The following is a 26,276-nucleotide window of genomic DNA, read 5'->3' on the forward strand; positions in this document are numbered from 1 at the left end:
CTTGACTAATTAGCGGTCCTGAGAAGCCCCTACCTCCCTGTTTTTGGGGGGTTCCTCCTGCCTGGAGGGGATGCTGCTGCGGGACGTGAGATGCTGACCAGAGTTCTCCAAAAAGAAGGATCTGCGCACTGCAGAAACATTTCTGTACTCATGTTTGTTCCCTCTCCTGGGTCTGGGCAGAATGTCAAAGCCTGCTCTGAGCTGGAAATATTTTAAGACTAGCACTCACTGGAGACTGAAACAATGGCAATTCTTTAGCTACTGAGGCTTTTATAAAAGGGCTTTTGACAGAGAGGCTGCTTAGGGGTTTTTTTGTTGTTGGTTTTTCTCCCGGAAAGCACTGTGCTAGCGTCTGTGTCCGTGTGTCTGTTCGTGCTCACACTTCTGGGCCCCTCGGTGGCAGCCCGGGGGATGCCCGCAGCCCTGCTCCCATGCTGCCAGCTCCGGGGAGGCACGGATCACACGGGATGCCATGCAGCCATGCAGGAAGAAGACATTTTAGAGTAAATGTCAGCTTTTGCGTTCCTGGGTTTGGGGCTTTTTTTAAACATGTGGGTGGGACTTTTAATGCCCACATGAAGCCGAGATGGTTTCAGTCTCCGGGGCTTATCCAGAAGATTCACACAAACACTATGGAAAGTGTCTCTTTACTTAGGAGGATGAAATTTGACACTGCGGAGGTTTTAACCCGGTATTCCGGCAAGGAGCCTCAGTGGTTAGTGTGTCATATCTGATAAAGGCTCATCAGCCCTCCTTCGGGCACCGTTCAATTCTTATTTTCATCTGGCTCCCGTGCACGTTGTGGATACGCACTTGCATGCAGGCAAACCAGCACAAAACCTCAGCTCTGATCTTCCCTGGACACCAGGTCAATAAGCAGGGAAAAGGATAAAGAAGTGCAGGACATACCCTGTGACCACTGCCCTTGTGGACAGCCCAGCTCGTAGCCCTGCCTGCAGAACAACGTGGAAAGCAGCCATATGTGTGGCAAGCCTGCACGGGACAGGGGTGGGATCCCACCAGCAACACTTCCCTGCCTGCTCCAAGCCCATTTCCCCCAGCCTCACCACGCCTGCCCTTCCCCTGAGGTGTCCGAAGCCTCCTCTGCAATTAGTCTGCTTGCTGTTTGTTCAGGCAATGTGGATTTAGCTCTCCAGCCTTATGTGCAGTGTGTGTATAGGGAAAGATAGATTGCCGCTACTTTCCAGTATAAATCACATTCCTTACAACACTCCAAAGTAGCATTTTCAACCTCAGGGTGCTAATAGGATCCAGCAGGAGAAAGAAATGTCAGCTAAGTAGTAGGCGCTGTTTGGAGAGTGCAATGGAGCTGATCCGCAGCCCTGGGGCAAAAGGAGCAATCCCAGGGCAAAGGTTAAAGAGTTCAGGAGCACTTCAGCCTACTTAATTGCAACAGGCCTCTTACACAGCGCAAGATGGATGTCTCAAGCCAGGCAAGGGGGGCAGAGCAGGGCCAAAGCAGCGCATCTGGAAGCTGCCAGGCATCAAGGGACACACAGAGGGGACAGCCACAACAGGACTCCCAGACACCAGCTCCATCTCTTCCTCCAAAGATGGGAAGGAGTATCAGTGCCACTGGAAGACGAGTTTTGCTGCAAGAGCTCAGGACAGATTTCACCCAGACAGACGGAAAACCAACAGTGAAACTAACACTAAGTGTCAAGGAAGGGTTTCACACTTCCCCCCAAAATCAGAAGGAATACTTTAAGGGGAAAGAGGAGGAATTGGCTCTTGTTGCTGTTCTTGTTGTTTTTCTCAGGAGACGTTTTTCAACTCCATTTATTTATTTATTCATTTTTATCTTCAGAATCTAAAAACCTCTTGTACCAACCCCAAGGTGATTCCACTGTGAAAGTGCCTCAGACAACAATTTTAGAAGAGTTTGGGCTTGTTTGCTGCAAAATGTCATCAGAAGCTGATGTTTTGCAAGGAAATGATCTTTGAAATATATATATATTATCTAAAGGAAAAAAAAAAAAGTTTAGAATAAAAATACTTCATTGAGCCCTCGGCAGCAAGCTTTATGTTGTTTCCCTGGTGATAAAAGCACACGGCTGCACCTTGAGACACTCGCGTTCAGTTCCTGCCTCGACCACAAACCCCCACAGCGACCTTGAAGAGCCACTTCAGTTCTGCTCCATACGCAAGGAGCTCTTCATCCGAGCTCTCGTTAGGGCTGCTCCCCTGGCACAGCAGCCGAAAAGCTTTCGTTCCACCAAACACCCCGCTCCCAGCCCCTGCTGCCCCATCCCGTCGGCCTCCGTTCCACTTCGCCCCCTCCGGGCCGCATCCCCGGCCTTGCGTAGATCGCGGCCCCGGGGCAGCGCCGCGCTGGCGGCTGCTGGGCTGCGGGTGCCCCCTGGTGGCAGAGGCGGGCTAGGCCGCGGGGCCTCTGCGGCCTGCGGCTGGAGGGGGTGGCAGAGCAGTGCTCACAGCGTGGCTGGGGTTGGACGGGGCCTTATGATCCTTTTGGTTCCAAGCCCTTCAGTCTGGACTTGGGCATTTCCAGGGATGGGGCACCCACAGCTTCCCTGGGCAGCCCATCTCAGCTGTCAGCCTCTGAAGTCTTACTGCCCTCAGAGCACTTTCATGGTCTCCTCGGGATCCAGCAGCTCCAGGGCCCCAGAACCAAACACAGCTCCAGTCCACCCCCCAATGACATCACTGAGGTCTCTCCAGGGTAAAGCATTCGGTGGCTTTTATTGAGGAGAGGGGCAAGCAGAGTCGGGTTCAACCCCTCTCCCATCCCCTTTGAGGGCCACACGACTCCCCAGCCTCAAGTTGCTCAGGAGAGCATCAGGACTGCGAGGAGGCTGGGCAGCAGGAGGCAGCCACCAGCGAGGCTGGGGGGAGGCTGGGGAGAGCCATTGCAGAGATCAGTGTCGCAGCAGTGGATGCGGACCCCTGGCAGCTCCTGCTGCTGGCAGTGACGGGAGGTGGCACAACCGCTGGTCAGCAGGATGCCCAGGACCACTGCAAGGCAAGCAGATGGCAGAACATCAGGGACAGAGGCTATGAGGTTTGGAGTTTGCTTTGGACTGGTTGTGACAGCCCGGCCATAAGGCAGACTCACCACTTTCTGTCTTAATGCAGAACCGGTGTTTGAAGCCCTGGTGGGAGTGTGAGCAGGTGATCACCTCTGGGTTTGAGCACCCCATATCCACGTACTTGGTACCAACGATGATGTTGCAGCCGTAGCACTGGAGCCCAGACACTGAACAAGACCATATGAAACACAGCTGGATTTTTCCAGTGGAAAACAGATCGGCTCCTTCCTAGCTGCTCTCTAATGAAGCATTTGCAGAGTTCTCTGCCTTGCCAGGTTGCATTAAGCACTGAGTCAGAGACTAAATCTGCCCGTCACTTGTTTACCCGTTGGGCACAAAAACGCAAAACCAACTCCCGCTAGAGGTCAGTACGAAATCAAAGATTAGCAATAAATTTGAGCTGAGATCCAATAGTGGGAACAAGGGAGCACTGAAGCAGGGTTTGTAAAGAATATGTGAAACCTCCAAACCATAGACATCACCGAGCCAGAGCTCAGCTACTCTCAGAAACATCTTTTGCCTATTTCTCCACAATTCTCCAGTTCAAGCAGTGCCAGCACCTAAGTCGCTCATGCTTGAGGGATCGCTTCATCTGTGCACTTTGGTTTCCTCCCTGCTTTTATCCCAGGGTCTACCAAGGAGGGAAAATAGCCCAGAATCAGGAAAGAGAGACTGAGAGCAGATGCCTCAGAAGTTGGCCCCCGTGGACATGGGGCAGCCCTGCCCTGCCCCGCAAGGACAATGATTGTGCTCAAGAATGGCTTCCCCTAAATCAGAATGGGAACTGAGCCATTTCTCACATTTCTTTAAAAAAAATTACAAAGGAGATTCATTTCCATCATCCGTAGATTTTAAGGCAAATGCAGTAACTGAGTCCTGAATTTGTCAGTCACAGAAGTCACACTGCAGGCTTCCTCTTGCCATTGCCTTCCCCCTGCCTCAAAACGATGCCTCACAGCCCTTCCCCAGCCCTTGCTCGTTTGCTCCCAAACCATTTTCAGGTGCTGTGTGAGCCTTGCTGGGCTCACTGGGGAAAGGAAGCTGCTGGGATCCCAGCTGCTGGCCCTCGCTCCTCACCCACCTGCCTTCGTTATATACAAAACGCAATGACTTTGGCTCCCGTCCTAAAACCACCAACATGGCAACATGCAGTTACATCGCTTGAGGTGGAAACATCACCAAATTCACCCCGAGAATAGATCCCACGTTAGCAACCAGAGCCTGAGGTGGACGCAAAAGACCGCAAAGCACAGGGGATGCCCTGCACCCCTCGGTACTTACCCTCTGGGAGGACAAACGCCACGGTCATCAGAGAGAGGATCCCATGGGCACCTCCAGGCATGTGTCCTGAGAGCATGGGGGCACGGGCTGCCTGTCCTCCCAGCTTCCACACACCACTGGCTTCCCACCTGAAAGCCCTGCACCGAATAAAGGCAGATCTGCAGGTCCGGCTGCTCCCCGCTTCTCCAGCCCCGTGGCACCGAGTCCTGTTATGTCGATGCTTAATTTCTTCCTTTTCCTCCTGAGAAATTCTCTGATTCTTTCAGTTTGTGCACAGACGGGAGTGCGTCTGTGCTACCCTCGGTTATTTCTGTCCTATTTCCTCTGTCCACGATCGCTTCCCATTAATACTACTGTGCAGCAGCTCTTGGAGAGAAATTCTCCCTAATCAAGATTTAGTTTTAAATCCACTTCAAAATCCTCTAATTCAGTTGGATTAGGCAGAAGGGGTTTGGGGAGATGTGTGTTTTTACTTTTTTTTCCCTCTTTTTCCTCTCTGAGCTGTCTCTCCTTCACAAACAGACCCACTGTCTCTGTGACATATTCTATTTAAAGAGGGGAGGAATATCTTTATTAAAAAGAAGCAGTCAACTCATTTTAAATCCAAAGCTTGGGATTCTCTGCCAAAGCGCAGCCACAGGGATGGCTGAGGGGTTAAAGGGAAGACCTGATGGAAGTCGAGGTGGGTTTGGGTATATTTTAGGTGTTTACCTCTTAAAGCAGTGAGATGCCAAGCAGGGCTAAGCCTGGGGGAGCCCAGCTGGGGCTGCTCGAAGTGAGGGTTGAGGCCATGAATGCAGCAAGGATGACACAGAGCCCTGTGGGTTCTGCAGGGCCAGGATCAGCCTCGCAGCTACGTGGGACCCCTCAGACGTCACCAGCCACAGGAGCCAGACCCCCACTGGCTCCCCCAGCAGCGTCCCCATGAGCAAAGCCTGAGCTCTGAGTGGAGCTAATGGGACTTGGAGAGCTAATGCTTACTAATAAGAGAGAGCAACCGAATGCGTGGGATTAAAAAATTAAAATGACAAAATAATCTGCTTATACAGTGCATCCAGCAACCACCTACCGGCACCTGGAAGTCACCCACCCAGGGCAGCCCAGGGCTGATGTGATTGCCCAGCTCCGCAGGCACCACTGCTGCCAGCCAAAGCCCCCAGGCTGCCCCATCTCCATCACAGCATCTTCGTTAGCCAGCATTCTCATTAATATTTCACTGGGAGGCAGCACAAACTTGTCCAAGCATGGACACCTACAGCTGAGGGGTAGCAATTAGCACCTGGGAGAGGTGCCTAAGTAATGCAGCTCGTTTATTCAAATCATTTTAGCCACCCACGGTGCCTTGCTTGCTTCAAAACAATGTGATTATAGCACGTCTCACCCAGCAGAGCCTGAAAGCCTGGGGGAGAAGGGATAAAATGCAGGAAATGGGATTGATGTAAACGCATGCATAAATCAGAGCATTCAATAAGGAGGGGAGGCTAACTTTTAATCCCTTAATAAACTCATTGGTGTCTGGCAGGGGACAGGCAGCCCGGGCTGTGATGAAGTGATGCTGAAGCAATGCAGAAGTGATGCAGAAGTGATGCAGAAGCCGGAGTCCACGCACACCTTTGGGCACAGCACCTGGCTCTGCAGCCTCAGCCAGCAAAGCCACTGCTCCGTAGCAGCACCAGGTGGCCCATCACTGAGATGGAGACCCCAAAAAAGCCATGGGGGTCTTGTTGCAACGGTGAGGCCACGTTTGTCCCCTAGCTATGGGACGTGGCATTGGTGTCACGTCTGCAGGTCGAGCCAGGGTTTTTGTTTGCTCGCTTTGTTCCCTTGAAACACAGGATTCAAAGACTTTTGAAAGGTGGGGAAAAAGAAAAAGGAAAAACTAGCAAACAATCACAATCCCCCCCCCCCCCCCCCCGTCATTTCTGTTAACTTGTCATTAGCTCTCTGATGCGATTCGGAGATTTGTCAGCCCGGGTTCATCAGAAATGGGTTAGGAAACTGCCATCCTGTCCCGACTGAGGAAGATTTGATCAACAAATCCCCCACTACGTTGATGTTCTCACTTAAACCTTTGCGATACCCAGAAAGACAGCTCAGCCCTGCGCAGATTAGATGGGTTAGCCAGCAAATCCTGCTTTAGAGCTCATCCCCAGCGAAGGCAGAACTTCCCGCTGAGCAGCCCCCTCCCTGCGCACAGCCCCAGGCTCTGCACCCCCAAAATATCGCCCCTTTTCCCCTTCCCCAAATCGATCCCGAGGTCGGGCTGCTCCAGTCTCCTGTTTCCCTCCGTGCAGCAGAGACGGGAATCGAACCCGCGACTCACGGAGCTCCGCTGACGCCGCGTCGCCATTGGAGAGGCGGAGCGGAGGCGCCCCCTGGCGGTCGGCGCGAGCAGCCGCGGCGCTGCGCACTGACGGCCGTCTGCGCTCTGATTGGATGACGGCAATGAATACATTAAGAAGCTCTAAAGAGAGCACAGCAACCGTCCTTAACTAACCAAGAGCGCATCCACGAGAGCTTATTTCGTACGGGGATTAAATAAAGGTGCTTCCAATAGCAAGAAAAGGGCAGGGAGGTTTTTTCACCCTGTCCTAAAAAGAAGCGCTGTCTGAGGGTTTAAATAGCCCTATAGAGGGCGCTAAAGCCGTGTTGTATGAAAGGAGAGAAGGTTAGCACTCCCCTTGATAAGGATGGAAGAGGCCCTAGTGGCCTATACAACACGCATACGGTTAAGGCACTGCCACCTACTTCGTGGCATCTAACCATGTTTTTTTTTTTCCCCTCCACCTCCCGGAGGAGCCCTTCGCAATCAACGAGCCCTTAGAAGAAGCTAAGCTCATTCATTACCCACAGCCAGCAAAAGCTAGCTCCTGCATGGTCAGCCTGCCGGGTGTGTGCTGCAGGGGGCAGGACTCCTTCCCCATAGCTCACTGTCTGTGTGAGGGTTTGCACTGATGCTGCCCCAGCAGAGGATACCTCGTTTCCTCAGACAAATGCTCCCCTTCCTTCAGAGCAGGTGTAAGCACAGCTGCTTCCCCTCCTCGCCCCTCTTCAGTCAGCACAGTTCCTATAGCAGTATCTCTCTTAAACCTGATGTTAAGAGAGGCTGCAAAAGACACAGGCACTGCACAGCACTACACTCTTACCAACACGAGTACACAGAAAATCTCACCTTTTTATTACGGCGTATGGCATTTGTTTGGATGTGTAAACACTACGTGGGTATGACAAAAGAGGAAAGAAATACCAATGCTGAAACAGATACAGAGTCATGCCATAACCAACACAGCTTCATACGATGGATTTTCAAAATACAAAAGTCTGGGTTCTTCCTTTTTTACATTGGAATAACTTTACAGTGTCGTGTGAGTTTCCTTTTAGCCAGAAGGAAAATAAAATATGCTGAGAACAACTACAAGCAGAAGTCATTTTAATGGTTAAGAGAAGAAATGTAACTTTGCTCTAGAACAGCATCTATTAAACACACGTAACAAGAGGTAAGCAACTATACAGAAGGGAAGAGATTTCACCACAGGAGTCAAGTCAGGGGCAGGAAGGGGGAAATCTGGAACTGCATGGTTTTATTTGGTCACAAAGTTTGAGCTGAGTGTTTAAAATGAAGCACCCTTAAAGATGCAGTACTCCTATTTAAAACAATACAGAAACTTCCAGAGAGACTAGAACCTACATTCTGAAAAAATTAAAAAAAATCAGACGTTAAGAAAAAAAAAACCAAAAAACCAAATCCACGCATCTCTAGGCTCATGACTTAACTCACTGTCACAAAGAGGGCTGGCAGCTCTTCCTTAAGCAGCATCAGTGCCCAGAAGCAACGCCCATAAAGTACAGTATCTTTGGGGTGTCCAACACAAGGCTGACACTTGTAACACGATGTCGGAACGATCCATTTGTCTGCCAGAAGATCAGGCAAGAAAAGGAGACACTGCATCTCATTTTTTTTCCCCCACCACGCTGCCCAGTTCTAGCAAGGAGCTAAGGCGTTTTTCTTTGGGCCAAGACTAACAGAAACCACTTTATCAAATATTCTTCAGGTTTCCTGCCAAACGGGATTTATTATTCTCATGTGGTTGTTGTTTTTTTTTTTTAATATATATTTTTTTAAAAACACTTTTTTTCCTGACAGTCTCTACAGTGATACCGGAACGTTTAACAGTCACTCTTCCACAGTTTAATTGTTTTGTCGTTTTCTAGTGCTGCTGATGCAATGATGTTTTCTGTTGGGTGGCAAGCTGTTGAGATTACAACATCTAAGCAAGAAGAAAAAGAGACACAAACGTCACTGACAGCAATGAGATCAGGTTCATAGCTTCTGAAAATAAATCCATACTGCTGCATTGTAAAACAGCACAGCCACGTTGCTATCCCTTATTGCACAGTTAAAAATGTTATTCAACACTCACTCCATTTACAGAATAAGAAGTACTTGCTAGCAAAAGAGCATCCCTGGCGTGGGCTCCCCAGCTGGAGAGCAGTAGCTGGGAAGTGTTTCACACATCACAGACTTCAAGAACACTCCAGATTCTAGTTCTTGCTTACCTCACAAAGCTGTTGGCCTATTACATATGTACCAAGCATATCATGTGCTTGGTCCCCTCCTTTTCAGCTCAAGTATTTTCTAGCATCCTACTCAATATTTAGATAGCATTTATTCTTCAGCATCTTGCTCTAGTCTAAAAAACAAAAGCTTGCTGCCACTGCCTCAGCTTGCAGTCTAACCCAATGGTCCTGCAAAGGGATAAGCATGACTGAATTCTGCATCACAATTCCTTCTAGTTAGCACACTGGGAATGCTCTCATGGGACTGAAGTCTCCAGCAGGTGACATCTCAATACATGCTCAAGTCTGCATTCAAGAAACAGCCACACATGAACACATTCTCAAACAGCAGGACTGTGCCTGTTCTTATCCTTCCAAGAGCTGCAGCTTTAGAAGGTGTTTGTAAGTAATTTCAAGTCATCCATATTCTGAGTCGCTTCAATATCTTAACCAGTTCTGAACTCAGAAGAGACTGTTGCATGCTGATTTCAACACTGTTACAGTGAAAACAAAAACAAACATCTGCAATGACAAACTTCAGAAAAAGGAGCCAACATGGAGGCTCCAATCAAGCTTCAGTCAGTCAGGATTTAACAGGTCTGACATTCAAAATGAGAAAACAGCAGAGCTGAGCCCTCATTGCAAGCTGACACGAAGGATACCTATCAATAAAAACAATGCTCTTCCATACCTGTGTGCCCTTGTAATTTCTGTACAATCTCTTTTGTCTGAAGGTTCCAAATGTAAACCAGGTTGTCTTCTGAACCGGATACAATCCACTGGAGGGACAGAGGAAAGTTATTTTAATCACCCTTCATTTATATCCACCTACTAGTACTTGCCAAACACTTCACTGCCACTGCATCACAAGGAAGGTCCAACACCACATGACTGATGCAGTTCAGTGTCTCAGACCATCCAGTGCATACAGGCAACAAAACATTTTGCTCAGTCTTTTCTAGAAGAGGAAAACTAAGGGAGTGAAAGATGCTAAGGTGGTGCTACATGAGGGTGCACCTCAGCCAGAGCAGGACACTCAACGCTCAGGTGGGTTTGGGAATCAAGTTACAGAACAAGACACGTGCATCACCCTTACTCATCCCATGGAGAAAAGCAGTAAGAACTGCACGTCAGTAAAAGCAGCCCCAACAAACACTAACCTTTCCACCAGTAACAGAGAAATTTGCAAATATGCAGTACTTCTCATTTTTGTGTCCTGTGTACGTCTTCAGGCACTGAAAGAGAAAGGCCACAAGGCACAAGCACAGTTGAGAAGTAGCTTTCTCACAGCCAAGGACAAACCCTCTTGTCAGAGCAGATTAAATATATCTGCCCAGGCTTCCCACCCTGCCATCTTATCTGGAGGATGCAGAGGGCATCTCTGCCCTACAACACTATGTAATTTTGAGGGAAGAAGGAAAATTAAAAAAAGCCCCTAAATTTGTCACTTCCCACAGAGAAAAACAGCAAGAGAAATTTAACGCTCACAGAAGCATTTCTGCACTCAATGTCTCCAGGCTGTGCAGGAGCATGAGCTTTTCTGGTTTTTTGAAGGCAGCTTTGAAGACCCAATAAAGAGTTACTAATGCTTTTCTGCTGTAACACTCATTAAATATAAAGCAAGGTTAATAAGCACATACAAAATTCAGATTCTCCTATACATTTAGTTATGTCTACAGAGCAAGACAGATTTTTTTTTACCTTTCCTTTGCTGTAGTCCCAAAGCTTAAGAGTGCTAGAAAACAGAAAACCACAGACTTAATTATTGTGTTTTCTCACCAGTTTCCAGTAGCAGACAGTATCTCCACACCTGAGTTCTTGAAGTCTACAAGGGGCACTGCAGCCTGGCTATGGAATGCAGCTTTAGTTAAACCCCAAAGGATCAGTGTTACTGACATGCCATTAGTACTCTTCCCATAGAAAGGCTGCATTATTTCACAGGATGAGAAACCCATCTGGAAATAGGGATGGCCCTACAAGCTGTCCCCCTCCTCAATACACTCACTGCTGCCAGATTTTCAACTTTCAAGTCTTGCACTGGAATGCTTCAGGCAAGTAAACGAAGGACTGAAGGGTTCTCAGACAGCTCAGACATAAGCCAGTTCAGAGTAAGTGAACAATCAAGCTACTGAATTTAATTTGGATATAATATAGCAGTGTGTATGCACTTGTGCAGGGTCATTATCACGACAGGTAATGAGCAGCAAACTGAAGTTTTATCTGATATTCATTAACACTTCAAAGTCTGTGGATTTTTGTTTTCCAAATACCTACTTGTCCAAAGTTGCAGCTAGTATGTATTTGCCATTCGGGGAGAATTTCACAAAGGACACAGGAGGGTTATCATCATCTAAAGTGAAAATAAAGTGCTTATTAAACAGTTGTATTGTCACATTGGCAGAGAGTTTCTTTTGACAGTAATCTGTTGTTAAAAGCTTTTAGTTTTGTTATTCTTTGGTAAGTCAAGCAATATAGGTGTAAGAAAGTGATTGCTTGCAGTCTTTCAATGGAAGGATATTAAACACATTGCTCACAAGCATTTTAAATAACCCTCTGTAACTGAACTTTCCTTCCTTCCACCAGCACTTGTCAGAGCAAAAACGTATCTGCAATAAAATGGCTTTTAAAATGTAGAGTATATACATCACTGCTCTTCAGAGCCACGTCAACTTGTCTATATAATGCTTTATAAGAATATGAAAGTCTGGGAACATATGCCTTATAGGTGGGTTTCCTTTTACCTTTGATCACAGGATGCTTTATGCTAGCACACATCAGCAACGCAAGCAGACAGCTTGTTCAGTCACAGACTGTTCCCATCATATCCAACAGCATGAACAACTCTGTTTCAGTTCTGAGCTGCTGCATCGCAGCTGAACAGCAAAGAATGAAGCACAAACAAGAAGCCCTCCTACTTACCAATGAGTGTTTTCAAGCACTGTCCTGATGCTGTATCCCAGATTCGACTATAAAAAACCACATGGGACTCATTACTACCACTATCAGCTTTATTAGTAGTATTTCTTTAATTGCAATAGATTTGAACACTGTGGCAGACAAGAAACAACCACTTACCAGAGTCCATCGTAGCTACTTGATACTATCAGGGATCCATCACGATTAAAATGCACCTGTAATATTATAAAAGACAGGGGAAAATAACTGATGTTCATAAGGATCAGATTTTTAAGCCCTATCAGAAGTATTCACCTCCCACCACTGACACTGCAGTTCATATGGATAGAAGCAGAAAGGCAATGATATCCAAACAACAGCTATAAATTTAGGTGGGCAATAGGATCAAAACAAGATTCTTCCCCCCCCTACACCAAGTTCACCTGGCATAAATGGAAATGGCAGTTAGCTACAGCTGTACATTCAAGCATCAGGAACTGAAATATGTTTTCTCAGAAGCTAAGAGCAGCACCACAATATGAACACACAGATACTGTTCAGACACCACTGGCTGCTCATTTAATAGCAATGTCTAACCTGGGGATAACACCATACAATTTTAAGGACATGGAACCTCACGTGTTTTGAGATCAACTCAATGCCTTCAACTACACCTGAAAATGCTGCAATTTAAAATAATAATTAGAACAGTGTACATTTGTAAATGTGAAACACCTCCTAGGTAAAGCAGAATGATCAGACTGCTCACTTTAAAGCAGGTATGGTTTGACACATCTGAGTCGCTACGTTCCTTTAGTGCTCCCTTCATTTCAAAAAGCTTCAGACCTGCTTTTCCTTCATTTGAAGGGATAAGGTTGCAATCCAAGTCATTTTCACAAAATGAATTAACAAGATTGGAGTGTGCTCTGAAACTTCCCTGTGCTCCAGACTTCAGCAATAGCTTGGAACAAGAAAGCAACAGATGTAAGCAACTCCAGGTTGCCCTCCATTCCTCAAGTCTGTACTCCAGCACCAGACTGCCACGCTCAGACATGATCAGCACATCACGATTCACTGCTCCCTGCACAGAGCCTCAAGACACAAAACCACATAAGCCTTACAGATAAGGCTCTTAATTTTGCTCTCATCCAGCAATGACCATCCACAAACCACAGCCCATTCACTGTGCTTTATAAGAGTTTCACAATAAGAGCATAAGTACGTTAGTGTGTTCATTTATCAAAAAGGACTTACAGCTGAAACTGGGTCAGAATGAGCAGGCAACGTCTTGAGGCACTTCCCTGTTTTCACGTCCCATATCCTCACGCTTTCATCAAACTGAAGATGGAAAAAACACAGGAGGTCATGTTATGATGCACCTATTTGTGACCTGTTACAGCTCAATGCAAGCCTAGACACACATGCCTTCCTCCAGCTGCACTGCAGCTGCATCAGAAAGGTTAGGACATGAGCACTACGCAGAGGAGCAATAACAGACTGCAAACACAGCTCTCTGCCTCCACACGCAAAGACAACTGCATGTTAAGGATGAGTTAAAGACTTGACTGCGTCCCCAGGACAGCAGTAACACTGCACAGTTCACCTAATTATAAGTTGTGTTTGTGGAGGAAGACAATCGAAATAAGGGATGTGCAGCAACTGCTGTGTACAGAGGAACAAAAATCACTTACTGATCCAGAAACGATGAGGTTTGATTGAGGGTTGAAGTTGCAGCAGAAAACGTAGTTACTGTGCCCCTTCAATGTCTTTAAGCACTTACCCTGAAACAAGATTTATGGATTTAAATATGCAGAGTCCTCTACAGCCATACATGCATTCAGACAAGCCACATGGTGCAGCACAAAAAGAAACCATCTCTAACCACAGACTTAGATGGGCAGAAGATCAACTAAAGGAAAACAAAGGAAAGACTTTTTCAGGGACCACAAATTTTCAAACCCTTTGGGCAATTAGGGAAAGCCAAGCAGTTTAACATACCTAATCAAACTGAAACCAATTTACCCAGTTCTCACTGTAAGCAAAGATAAATGAGCCCACGATGAGAAGTAACAAAGATGCTTTAAGTTCCATTCGAGAGGCTGCTCTCAGAAATGAAACCTGAGCCTGCATGGTCAGTGTTAAGACTGAAACACTTCCAGAAGATAGTCAGAGTCCTCACAGCACCCATGAGCATTGCCCTCTTCCCAAAAGCATGCAGCATAACTCTCCCATCCTCACTGCCCATTCAGACAGCTGCTCATGTTAAGCAGCAAAGTGGGAGCTACTGAAGAGTATCAGTGTTTATAACTCTGCCTTCTCCCATCACAGCATGCCAAGGTTGTCCCTCAGAAGAACTTGACTTAAGGCAGCAATTCTAGGGAAAAGGAAGGCAAATAAGTTTCTGTAAGTTTCTGTTCTTACCGAGCTTACATCCCATATTTTGAGAGTTTTATCATCAGAGGCAGAGACAAGAAGGTTAGAATCTGATGACCAAGCAACATCAGAGATGCCCTAAAACAAAAGAAAACAATGCTCTTATTGCTTATTGACACAGGAAAATGGGAAATAGACTCCATATGCACAGCTGAAGCGTGAAAAATTCAGCACTGAGAGATGCAAATTCATTAATTTGACTGGATTACAGCTCCTTTGACAGTTCTTCACTTTAAGCTGGGCCACACACTCCAAAAACATTGATGGCTTCTCCACACAGCTCTTACTGAGGCCACCAACACCCTTTCTTGGAATTTACAAACAGTATATTACATAAACTAATCTGAATAAGTGGTTTCTCATCATGACAAATAGTTTGCTCCTTCTGGTCCGAGCTCCTAAGGGCTGGAGGAGAACAGGACTTGACTGGTTTTTCCATCTGGTGAATCTTCATCTTTGCTTCTGAAACCTCAGCACTTAAAACATTTGGGGAAACAAAACAGAGGGGTTTGGGAATTTGTGTTTCCTCTACAACTTTGGAGAATGAGTAAGTGTTGTGTTTACGTAGACAAAGCCACAAGAAAAATTCAATCTCCTTACAAGGCAAGCCATTCTGCACCAGACACAAGGGAAAGACAGAAGAGGATACGGCGTTCACAAGGATTTTCACCCAGTAATACTCCTTGTAGGAGGCTGGTGTTGCTGAAATGGAGGGACTCAAGAGAACGGGCAGGCAGTGTGCATGCAGGTACTTCACTATCAGCCCTCACTTCACCCACATTTCCAGCTTGACCTGCTGTCACCTGAGCAATTCCAGCTCCAGGCTATTGCACAGGACTGTATAAATAAAGAGATATAGAGACTGAAGAACAAGCCTTCTGCACGGGTCAAAGGAAGCACGAATGGAAATGTCTGGATGAGGAAAAGAAAGGAAAATGAATTCATTACAAGGAAATTCATTTCCAAGCACACAGTGGTCTCCTCATACTTACCAGTTTATGGCCAGATATCGTTTTTTCAAACTTGCCATCATATGCTCCCCAAATTTTAATAAGTTTGTCAGCAGCTGGAAAAGAATGTGCCAGTTAAGAGACACGCAGCACTGACAGACATCAGGAGGAAAGGGATGTGTTAACTATGCTTCTGCAAAAGGTGGACAGCCCTCCCTCTCCAAGCAGAGCCAAGTGTATAAGGCAGTATGTAACTGGTAAAGAACAGTCCCATGTACACCACATTCACTGCAGCAACTGGGATTACATAAGCTGCCTGGAATGCACAGGCTCTGGCTGCTTTAGTTTCTCTGATGACAACTTGAGCTTCTACTTTTGTTTAAGACTGCCAGTGGTAGAAGTAGTACTGTTCTACATGAAATGCTTTTACCCAGAAAGAACAAAAATTACATCACTACCTGGAATGAATTAATGCCTGCAAAAACCCAAACACACTGCCCACTTTAACTTGCAAAACAGGCCAGAGAAAAGAGGCTGATATTTGCCAGAGGTTTGAAAACCTTGGTGTGGGAGAAAGTGTCTTTCATAAGGGTAATTGAACATAAGTGATTTATACATGGTATACTGGCCTTATAAAGGCAATCTGTAATTAAGCCAAAGACCAAAGTCATTCCCATGTCTGGAAGATGTTTGACTGGACCCCAGCATCACATTCAACGTTGTTCTTTTTAATTGCCCTTTCTTCGTATATGGTTCCTCACTGAGATTAATATAAGGGCATTCTCTAAGGAAAGCTGTCAAGCAGTTTACTTGGTGGTAAATGTTGCAAGAAATACCAAAGCTTTCAGGGAGAGAACTTGATCTACAACCTAAGAGAGCGAGACCTGCACATTTCATTGGGATAATCTAAGGCTCTGACTCACTAAGAACCACAGGCACAGCAGATGGAAGCACATGGCCAGTCCTCCACACTCCACAATCCAGCCTAGCAGTGCAAAGTTAATGCCCACAGTTCCCAGAGCTGAATTTTGCCTGCAGGTACTGCAAAGTTTAATCTAAAAGCTAAAGCTAGATCTTTAGTGTTGCAGAAAAGCACTGGGATGGGGCAAGAATCCTGTGTTTGCTTTTGTCCCCCTGCCCAGTAAGAAAACTGAATGGGAAAAGACACTAATTTAGCAATACACTGAAAGTGACAGAACTTTAAATCTTAGATTGCCCCGAAGGCCATCAGTTTTGGCATTGTTCCTTTTAAGAAAAATAAGGACACTTATCCCTTCTCCATCCAGTAAGGGTTTCACTTAAGACAAGCAGTTCTACAAGGCCCAGATCTGCACGTTTTTGAAAGACAGTAAGAAAGCAATACTTACAGGAGCTGGCTAGCCACTCTCCATTAGGACTGAACTTCACCGATGAGACCGCCTTTGTATGTCCTGCTAATGTGAACTTCAGAGCATAATTTGGTTTTACTGGTGCAGGCTGGAAGAAAAACACATGTGAATGAGTTGAATAAATTCCCAGTTTAGTTTCTCAGCATCACACTAAGTGATTACACTTCAATGAAACACACAAACATTCACCATAACAGATTCCACTGTTTACATTCCTTTCCCTCTCCAAATCCAAAAAGCCCTTACTGACTGGAGCCAGCAGTGCCTTACAGACACATGCAACACCAAACTCATCCCTGATATGAATTTCATTCAAGCCAGTAACTAATAAATGATAACAATACAACAGCCCAAGCAAAAGTGCTTGGCAGATTAAAATAAAACTCTCAGTGGTGACCTACGTAGTACCATTAAATGCCTGTAGTTCTTGTTGTGAAGCAAACCACAGGCAGACTCCCTGGAACACCTACAATTCTATTTCCTCACTCTTTCATCACTTCTGGAAGCTGCATGGTCAGACAGCAATATCTCACCTGAGCATCTGCAGGCTTCAAAGAATCTGAATACTGACTGCATTCCCATTTTGCTGCTGGACCATAAATCCACCTGTTCTCAGCTACCTACTGCCTTTCCAAGAACACAAACCAACCAATTTTCTAACACTCAAAGCAATGAGAATTTCCCTGGCAGAAACTTAAAAAGCAACAACCCCAACACTACAAAAGAGGCTGCACCCCACTCGCTTTTCCCCTAGAATCCTTAGCGTGTTTCTTTCTACAGACAACAGCAGAAAGACACATTAAGAAGTTCTTAATCTGAACTTGGTTCAGTTCTCTAATTGCTGTTTGCCTGGTGCACGTGCAGGTATGGGCCACGTGCATTTACACAGGTACTGCTCAGAGCCCCACACGCACCTTGCTCTGATTGGTTGAGGAGGAAGGAGTAGATTGTGTTTTGGTGGATTCTGCATCGGGTTTCTTTTCTTCCGTTGCCATGGTTCTGAAGCTGGCAAATGAGACTTATGGTGCTTGAAGGGGAGAATGAACGTGCTGCTTCACAGGGCAGCCCCTGCCACAGGGAGCAGAACCTTGCTGGAAACAAAACCCTGGAAGAAAAACAAAACATGTCAAAGAAAGATCAGCAGCAGCTAGAAGAACGAGATCAGCTAAACTGCAGATCTGCAGAAAACATGATGAAGAAACGTGTTCAACATCTGTTCAGCAACATGCTATTTTATGCCTTCAGGTCTATTAGCATGCAAGATCAAGAACCCAAAGACAGAACCATTATCAGTTCCTAGACAGCATTTATCACTCTGTTCTGTGCCAATCACCAGAAATCAAGCTGAGCAGCTTTCAGGTGCAGTGGGAGGGTTCATCTCATATTCCTCAAAACACCTGAGAAATACTTGTAACGTAGCAAATGCAATTCTTTGTATATAAAGCATTTCCAAAGCCACCAGGTTTTTTTCATCTCCTAATTCAAGTACTTCAGTCTCACATTTTGCCCCTAAATGCTCTGAGCACCACATCCCTGACTGAGATCCCTCACCAGATTTGCTTTCTGTAGCAAAACCTGAGAAGGGCTGTGCTGCACCCTGCAATCAGGGCTGACGCTGCAGAGGGAACAGTCTCACTGCACTTCAGCAGCATAACAGAATAACCTCCTTCTCACACCGTAAGGATTTGTCTTTTCCATCCACTTGCAGCATCGCAAGCACCATTCGTTTTGCTCGTGGCAGCAAATCTGGGAGGAATTGTATTCACTTTTCAAGGCACTGCTGGCACTTTGAGCATCCTGTCCTCAGAAAGGGATGAGAGGGCACAGAGCGAAGTGCCACCAGTTGCCTGTCTGCTTTACAAGCACGCCGCGCAGCACAGACTCTTTTCTTTTTACTGGTAACAGCGACTTCAGTTCTGTAACGCAGCCTGAAATCGTTTGGGAACTGGAGCAAGCACACAGTTTGCTCCCTGCATCCAGCTCTGGTTCAGGGACAGCAGCGCCTTCATACAAACCTGAGCAGGAGCAGCCCAGCAGCACCCTGCCGTGCAGCACGAGGGCTTGCAGCACGCGGCACGGGCAGCACGACCAGCACCAGCTACAAAGGACCCCGCTGCAAACACCCCCCTTCCTCCCCACACCCACAGCGCGAAGCCCGGGTGAACTCAGCAGAAAACTTCCCGAGGGCCGAAGAAGCGAGCTGCGAGAACCCACAGGCACACGCGTGAACACACGGGCACAGCCACGCGCACCCGCACGGCTGCACGCGCTCCCACACACACACGCGTGCACAACGCGGGGCCGCGCTCCGGCCCGGGGTCCCCGCGCGGGGCGTGGAGCGGCAGCACGGCAGGGCCGGAGCGCGCACCCCTCCCGCCACAGCGCGGGACCGAGGGCGGTGGGGGAGGGAGGAGAGGCGGCGCCCCGCGCGAGGCCGGAGCTGAAGGAGCCCGGCAGGCCGCGCCCGGCGGTGACTTACCGGGGGAAGGGGAAGGGGCGGGGACCCGGCGCCGCCGCCTCCTCCTCCGCGGCGAGGCGGGGTGCGCTGCCGCGGGAGGGGCGGAGGGGAACGCGGCGGCGGCGGCGGCAGCTCCGGGGCCGCCAGGCGGGGAATGTGGCACGGCGCATGCGCGCTGCGGGCCAAAGGCTGCACAATGCCGCTCTCTCCCGGGAGCGTTACGGCGCGGCCCGAGGGCCAAAAAGTGTGGGTCGCTCGCGGACGGCTGTGCCTTAAAGAGCCAGGAGTTTTAAAGGGCCAAGCACCGCCCTCCTCAGTGTCCTTCCCGCCTAAGCAGGGGGAGCGCGTCGGATGGCACTGCGGGGCTGCAGCTGGGCCCTGGGCTGCCTCCTTCCCTCCCTCAGGTGGGTGCCCACGGCCTGGCTGCCCTGGGGAAGGAGGAGACAGAGGCACTGAAAGTTCACGCTCGTCACGCGTGTAAAAGTTGTGATGAGGCTGAGCTAATGTGTAAGGTGTGGCAGGCTGACGGGTGGGCCGCGCCGTAACTCCGAGTGAGGCTGGCTGCGGGGCCGTGCCCTGCCATAGCAAGGCATTCCGCTTCCACGCAGACGTCCCTCCTCGAAGCTCAGCGGGTTTCAGCGCTTTGCTGGAGAGCAGTGGGTTTTTCTGAACCGCAGCCCAACTGCCTTCGCTCGGAGGGAAGAAAACGAGACACGTGTCCTGAGCTGGCCCTGTAACACAGGAAGATCTGCGGGCTCCAAGAATTGTGGTGGCAGCAGAGAAAGGAAAAGCCGAAAAAAAGCGGTGGTGCAATGAAGCCAAAGCTCTTCGCCTCCAGTCTGGAAACCCACAGCCAAAGTCTGGAGCATTAACCCTGCCCTGTGAACATGGGGAAAACACAGGCACGGAGCTGCAAGAGATGCTCTGTCCGTGCCATGCTGTTAGGAAATAAAGCCAGTTTAACTCCCGCTGCTGATTGTTACAGATGGGTTTGGTGTATAGTCTTCATTCTTTAAAAAAAAATAGCATAAATCAGCAGGGTAATGCTGTGTATTTATGCAACCTTCCTGTGATACGGGTAGGGTGGATTTGTTTCACATAGGAGACAAGAGTGTGCGTTTCTGTATCATGCCTCCTCTCACCATGGAAGACAAAGCAGCTTTCTCCATTCATATCCTCATCTATACTGCTTAATATCTCTCTGGAACTGAAAATTAAAGTTTCAAATACAAATGGTAATCATAATCCTGAATAACCCCTTAGCCTCTGAGTGTCCTGGATTTTTCTTTAGCAAATGTAAAGTTTTTTTAAGTCCCATTTGTCGAAGTATGTGCTAAACTGGGTTTTTGACAGGAAAAAAAAAATGCTGCTCCGTGTGCAAAGACATTTCATTGGGACTACATAATGTGAGCACCAGGGAATCTGCATGGACAGCCCATTGTCTTTGGATGAAACTGAACTTGTGGGTTGTGAGTCATCTGCGAGGGTCCTTCTTGCTCTGCAGGCTGTGCTGCCACAGCTGGGATCAGCAGGATGCGATCTCTGTCCAAATTCCCTCTCTGAGAAAGCCTTGGCAGGCTTCTCTCTCACAAAGTCTTTCATTCCATTTGGTTCCAAATAGCCTGAACTTGGTGATCTGCCAAGTACACTGGAAACGACACCTGTCTGTGAGGCTTCTTGGGGGGAGAGAAGCTTCCCATAATGTTGAAAGGGAAAGAAAAGTCCACGAGTGGCTCAGATGATAGGGAAGTGGCTGATTTCAGGGCTGGTGTGAGCCCTTTGGATGTCTCTAAGAATGTCACGAACAGATCCGAGGCCGTGGATCCTGCTATGACTAACATATACAATTCTGTCACAGGTTCCACCGAGACAAGAACCAATCCAGTCCTGCAAATTTGATCCAAGAGACATTAATGTTTGTGGAAAAGCTCCTGCTAACTTCAGCACACACTGGATCTGCTCTTTAGACCTGACTACTTCAAAAAGTAAGCACATGCTTACCTTTGCAATGGTGAGTAATAAGACACTAAGCTTGCAAGCTATATAAGCCCATGTTTATAAATTTGGCAGAATTAGAAACCTCTGTTAGGACTTTTTATTTACTTGAGCTGCTCAAACAGAGAACAGGCATACTGTGTTCAGTGCTGTTCAAGAATCAGAGGGAGTAAGAACTTGTGAGAGATCTGCTGCTGCTTTTAGGCTTTTAAAGAGCAGCTGATCCCTGACATATAGCTGTTCTTGTGCCGTTGTGAATATGCTGAAATCAAAGATACATTGCATTCGTATGTTTCTTCTGAGATTTAAAACCAAACACTGAACCTTTTCCAAGCTGATATTTCTAGCTCCCCCACTACGATATGAACCTTACTTGCATCACTGCCAACGTTTGTTCATTTAAAATTAGGGATACTCATCCCAGCAGAAAGCAGCTAGAATTCAATTCATTCTGCCTTGGGCAGGATGTGCTCAAACACAAAGGCCCAATGAATGTTGAAGAACTTATTTTCAAGTAAGATTATTGAACGTTGCATGTATAGAACTCCACGTTAGGAAAGACCTGTGAAGAAGCAGCCTGTGTTTTTGTGAGAGAAGCTAAGACTTTGTGCAAGATTAGAGTCCAGCAACATGCTATAGTGTGTCATCCAATGCAGATTCCCCCCAGTACAAGTCTCAGCCAAGTTAATATGTGAAGGCTGCGGATTTGAGGGCCCCAAACTGAATCACACATGGTCTGACTGCCAGACGTGATGACAGCCTGCCTCTCCCAGCCTCTTCAACTGGAGCAGCAGGTTCTCAGCACTTCTGTGAACCAGGAACTTTATTCTTGGCTGGTGCAAATGGCTGCAGCTATGTCTGGATGTTTTCATACAGTTAGCTCATGTCCCTGTTTTAGTATATATCTAGTTTTAGTAAAATACAAGTATCTTTATTGTTGTCATTTAGAAATGAAGATGTTTGAATGTGTTACTGTTGGGGTAGAGCTTTTCTTTACCATTTTTTCCAGTCAGTAGAGGGAAGAATGAGAAGGAAGAAAATACATAGAAATACATTAGGGCTTTGTCCAGCTGAAATCTAGCATGTTCTGGTATCTATTAAACTGCCTACTCAGTAGCACACAGTATTCATAAGCTTGCTTACCTGTGCAAACCACCATGTTAACAGCAGGTGCTGGGTTTCTACATCACACTGAACACGTGACAAAACCATTTAGATGCAGCTAGTTTCTAAATACATTTATTTACTGTGGCCAAAGCTACTTAACCACATTGGCCAGGCAGCTTCACTTCCCAAATTGTTTTGGTCATGTCCCTTTCTTTTTTCCCCACAGTTGCTCTGCTTCTTTCTATACATATAAAAATATCATGGCTTCCCCAAGTAATGCCTCTTGCTGCATCCTGATAAAAGACACTAAGATCAGACAGAATATTGGGTGGGCTTTTCATGCCCTTTCTCTCAGTGACCCAAGTTCTCAGAACTACAAAAAATGAGTCAGTCCAAGTTCCAGTTCTGCCCATTACTTTCTGCATCATCATGTTCTCTCTCAGCTTCATCAGCTGAAAAACAGGGCTCGTAATATTTCCTTACCTACAAAAGCTGTTAGGAGGATTATTGCATTGTTGTGAATTCCAAAGATGAAAGGTACTAAGAAGAACAAACTGTAATTATTATTTCAAACCTCTACCCTAGACCTGTCATCCTTACCTTACTGAATAATGCTTACTCAATCAAGGAAATTCTGCCACTGCATTAAAGAAAATCGTGAGTGAAGATGACTCTCTTTTGCAATAAGAGCATTTATCCCCTTATGTTCAACACCCTTCTGCCTTCCACTGGGACAACTGGAGTTTCGTTTAAGTGCAGTCACTTAATACACACTCTTATGCAATACCCTATTTGAACACTATTGTTTCTTTATCCCAAACATGATTGTAATAAAATAAACTCACTTTTTGTAATGTATAATGACATCCACTCTGGCAATAGCAGCTCCTGATGATAGGATTTGCCCCAAGTCTACTGATAGATGAAGTCTCTTGGAGCCTATGGTGGCTGATGGCTGACAAAATGGTCAGCATGGCCACATTTTCCATCCTCAAGGCACATGAAGCTCAGCTCAGCCTTTCACATGCATGCAGGTATAGAGAGTGCCTAAAGATGTGTCCAAAAACGGAGGACAGAATACATTGCTGATAAGGTATTCAAACCACTTCAGCACCTTTCTCCATTTGTAATCCTTCTGTAGTTTCTAGGTACAAATAGTAACAAAGAGCTCCCTTGCTATAGAAAACTACAGTTCTGGTGCTGAAACCAGCACTGAATGGTGAGCTAAGGAATCAGCTGCTCACAGTTAGTGTCTATAGCAAATGTCAAGAAAATCAGTGCTCCAGGTTAGTGCTCTCAGCAGTCCCTGACTATTAAATACTGGTAAGTGCAATTAATGAGGTACTGAGCATAGTCAGCTCTCATGAAACTCAACATTCCCACTGAGATAAGCATTTCTTTTCTATTTCAGTCCACCCTTGTTTTCAATTGAATCAAGTCCTACCTTTAATGGGGGGGAACAAAGAAACAAAAAGCATCAATGTTGGCAAGCCCTAAAAATTACTCTATTCTTGCACAAATAAGTTTTTCTCACCAAACCCTATGTGCAGAGCTGCCTAGGAGGATGCACTTACCCCTTCACAATAACAGTTAAAATCAGTGTAATATCAAGGAGTAAATACACTGCAGGTGTTGGTTAACAAGGTACTAATTGGGTGACTGGAGGTGCATCTTAAAAGACCACAGAGGTTAATCAAAAGGCTTCAGGTGCATTTAGGATTCTCCTTTGAGCTTAGGGAGGAGGCAGCAGTGGTGAAAAGCTACTGGTGTAGTCTTACATTTCATGGTCAAAGTTGAAAGTAAGGTATTGAAGAATGGACAGGTTGTTAGATCCTGAGTACAAACCTAATATAGCAAAGTCTGTTCAGGAGCTGACTTAATGATTACAGCTATCCCTTCCTCAGTCTGCACTCCTTTACTTTTGGCTTTTACTTGTGTTTGAATTGTTCTAACATCGCTGTACCGGGGCTCCAGTTTGCAGATCCACAGGTAGGTGTGGGAGTGACTTGTATGTTCCAGCTTGAGAGCTGCTAACTGTACAGTCTCAGGGTCACAACTTGGTTGAACAGTTTAGTTTTATACAGGAGGAGCATAACAATTAGGGATGAAATTATTTTATAACCCCCCATGTGAGTTAAAGGAATGTAAGATGTGGGTAGCAACTGTTCTTGGGTTGCTGTTTTATGGTGCTTTCTATTGTCAAGCATTAATTTCTCAATGTTTTGAGAAAAAATTATTGTCAATGACTTTTGCTTGTGTAGGGGCCCCCTTAAGTTGTTCCTGTTGCCTGTGCTCAGCTTTTTTTCTTTGGTTATTATGGGAGACCTGTTAGGTCAGGGCTTGAACTGGGGATTGAGCACCTGGTGAAGGGGTGTGGCTGCCCAGGGAGCACAAGCAAATTGTTTGGACCTGTGCTCCCCATATGACCACAATGGGTTGGACCTAGGGTGGAGCTCCTCTGGGCTCATACAAAGGCTGGCTGCTGGAGGGAGAGCATCTCTTGGACATGGGCTGCTTCCTGAGGAGGAGTGCAGCATAGCCAGAGCCCCCCTTCACCAGCTGGGTGAGTTCTGCTCTTCTTTCTGCGTGTGAGTGCTGGCCTACCTGCAGGTACTTTGTCTGGTTTTGCCAAGAACCTGTCAGAAGCAATTCTGTTTCTTCTTCATCAGCAGAACGGTCCTTCTGTTGTACTCCCTGTGTGCTACAGAGGTTGTTGGACACTTTCTGTTGTGTGCCTCCTGCTGGATAGCTCCTAACTCTTACCAGTCTTAAATTTTAGCTAACATGCTCATGTGACAGAATACTCTCACAAATTAAACCGTAAATGTATATAAATCAAATGTCCAGATTATGGCTCAGCTGGAAATCTCTTCAAAACATAATCTGTACATTTTCCCAGGTGTCAGTAACAAATACCCAGCTGGTTACTCCCTGCCGCATCCCTCAGGAGGCTTTGGTCAGCCAGACTTTCTGTACCCCCATGCCTTGAGAAACAGCAGTTTTCTTTTAGTGGGGTGACAGGGCAGCTTTGGTGACACTTCTTTGCCTAAAGAAGTTGCAGGATGTGCTGCTTTCTTACTGCTTGCATGCTCCGTGTTCCTATAGAGGCTCTGGGTGCAGGGAACAGTGAAGTAGCTTTTGGGTACCTGATGAGCAGATCACAAAGGCCAGCTTGCAGATCCCACATCGTGCACAGCCCTGAGTTGGAGTTTGGCTGTTCATGAAGATGCAGCTTCTTTTGCTGTCTTGAAGAGTAGTTATCAGCAAGAGAGGTGAGGCTGTGACGTGTGTATACGCCTTGAATTTGCACCAGCTTTCCAGTGGAGTTTAGAAAAAAGCACTTGTTGGGTTTGGTTACATCCTGAGGCGACCACATATCCAGCTAAGCAGAATTTTCCAAAGCATCTGTTCTCTTCCCTGTACAGAAATCCATCTTCTGATTATATCAGAGTGCCTGAGAAAGCTCAGGTCTGTTGGTTGTGTTCTTTTGAAAGCTGATCTTCTGGAAATGAAGTCTTCCAGTGAAAGGGCCTCCACAGGATGGTTGCAATGAACTGGTTTAATTGGTGTCACTGTGTAGCATCCCCTGCTGGAATGTGTCCACAGAGACACCCCATAACTCGTTCTTATTTTACGTTGGCACTCAAATGTTTCCCCTGGATTAATTTATTTTCCAACGGTTTTACTTTTTGTGTTGCAGCAATTGAACCGTATTTGGGGTTACAACAGCATCTCCCTTAAGCTCTTTTCTCTCCTGATTGCATTTGTTTGCTTTGGGTATGGGCTGCTGTCTTTGAAGCGTTTGCGTTTTTCACAGCGTTTGTTTGATGCTGTTGTGGCGCGTGTGTGGAATGAGTGTTATTTTTATTGCATGCCTTAGATTACGATCAACAAAACACTGTGGGGTGCACTAACAGCTGCATCAGGGTTGGGGTTTTCTTGTGTTTGCATTCAAGCAACGTTGAGATGTCGCACTGAGGGACGCAGGGAAGTACTGGTGGTGGGTGGACAGGGTGATGCACGTCGGTCTTCCCCAGCCTCGCTTCTTGTCGTGTGAGTGACTTACTACTACTCCAGCTTGCTCAGCCCGCGCTCTATTTTTACTGCGGCTCGTATTTGTTGTTGCGTAATAAAAGCGAGCGCG

General features: G+C 46.7%; 2 protein-coding genes and 1 non-coding gene across 3 annotated transcripts; 1 reads left to right on the forward strand and 2 right to left on the reverse strand.

Moving 5' to 3' along the window:
- Positions 1-2,786: 2,786 nt before the first annotated feature.
- Positions 2,787-6,033, reverse strand: LOC136049180 (ly6/PLAUR domain-containing protein 1-like). The gene is made up of 3 exons (XM_065737233.1): positions 4,350-6,033; positions 3,095-3,235; positions 2,787-2,994 (listed from the first exon to the last, which is right to left on the reverse strand). Exons 1-3 carry the CDS (start codon positions 4,423-4,425, stop codon positions 2,807-2,809), a joined length of 405 nt encoding a protein of 134 aa, XP_065593305.1. The 5' UTR covers positions 4,426-6,033; the 3' UTR covers positions 2,787-2,806.
- Positions 6,034-6,995: 962 nt separating this feature from the next.
- LOC136049450 (U6atac minor spliceosomal RNA) lies at positions 6,996-7,123 on the forward strand. The gene has a single exon (XR_010622301.1). It is a non-coding gene; the product is annotated as a U6atac minor spliceosomal RNA (small nuclear RNA).
- Positions 7,124-7,762: 639 nt separating this feature from the next.
- Positions 7,763-19,180, reverse strand: WDR5 (WD repeat domain 5). Its single transcript, XM_065737234.1, has 14 exons — positions 19,052-19,180; positions 17,487-17,677; positions 16,552-16,660; positions 15,227-15,300; positions 14,223-14,312; positions 13,493-13,582; positions 13,056-13,139; positions 11,982-12,037; positions 11,826-11,872; positions 11,181-11,256; positions 10,608-10,641; positions 10,067-10,141; positions 9,598-9,685; positions 7,763-8,617 (listed from the first exon to the last, which is right to left on the reverse strand). The coding sequence occupies exons 2-14, from the start codon at positions 17,565-17,567 to the stop codon at positions 8,517-8,519; spliced, it is 1,005 nt and encodes a 334-aa protein (XP_065593306.1). The 5' UTR covers positions 17,568-17,677; positions 19,052-19,180; the 3' UTR covers positions 7,763-8,516.
- Positions 19,181-26,276: the final 7,096 nt, after the last annotated feature.

This window comes from Cyrtonyx montezumae, unplaced genomic scaffold (assembly GCF_038088225.1).
Source record: "Cyrtonyx montezumae isolate F1298 unplaced genomic scaffold, pur_monq_1.0 scaffold_20, whole genome shotgun sequence".
Classification (NCBI taxonomy): domain Eukaryota; kingdom Metazoa; phylum Chordata; class Aves; order Galliformes; family Odontophoridae; genus Cyrtonyx; species Cyrtonyx montezumae.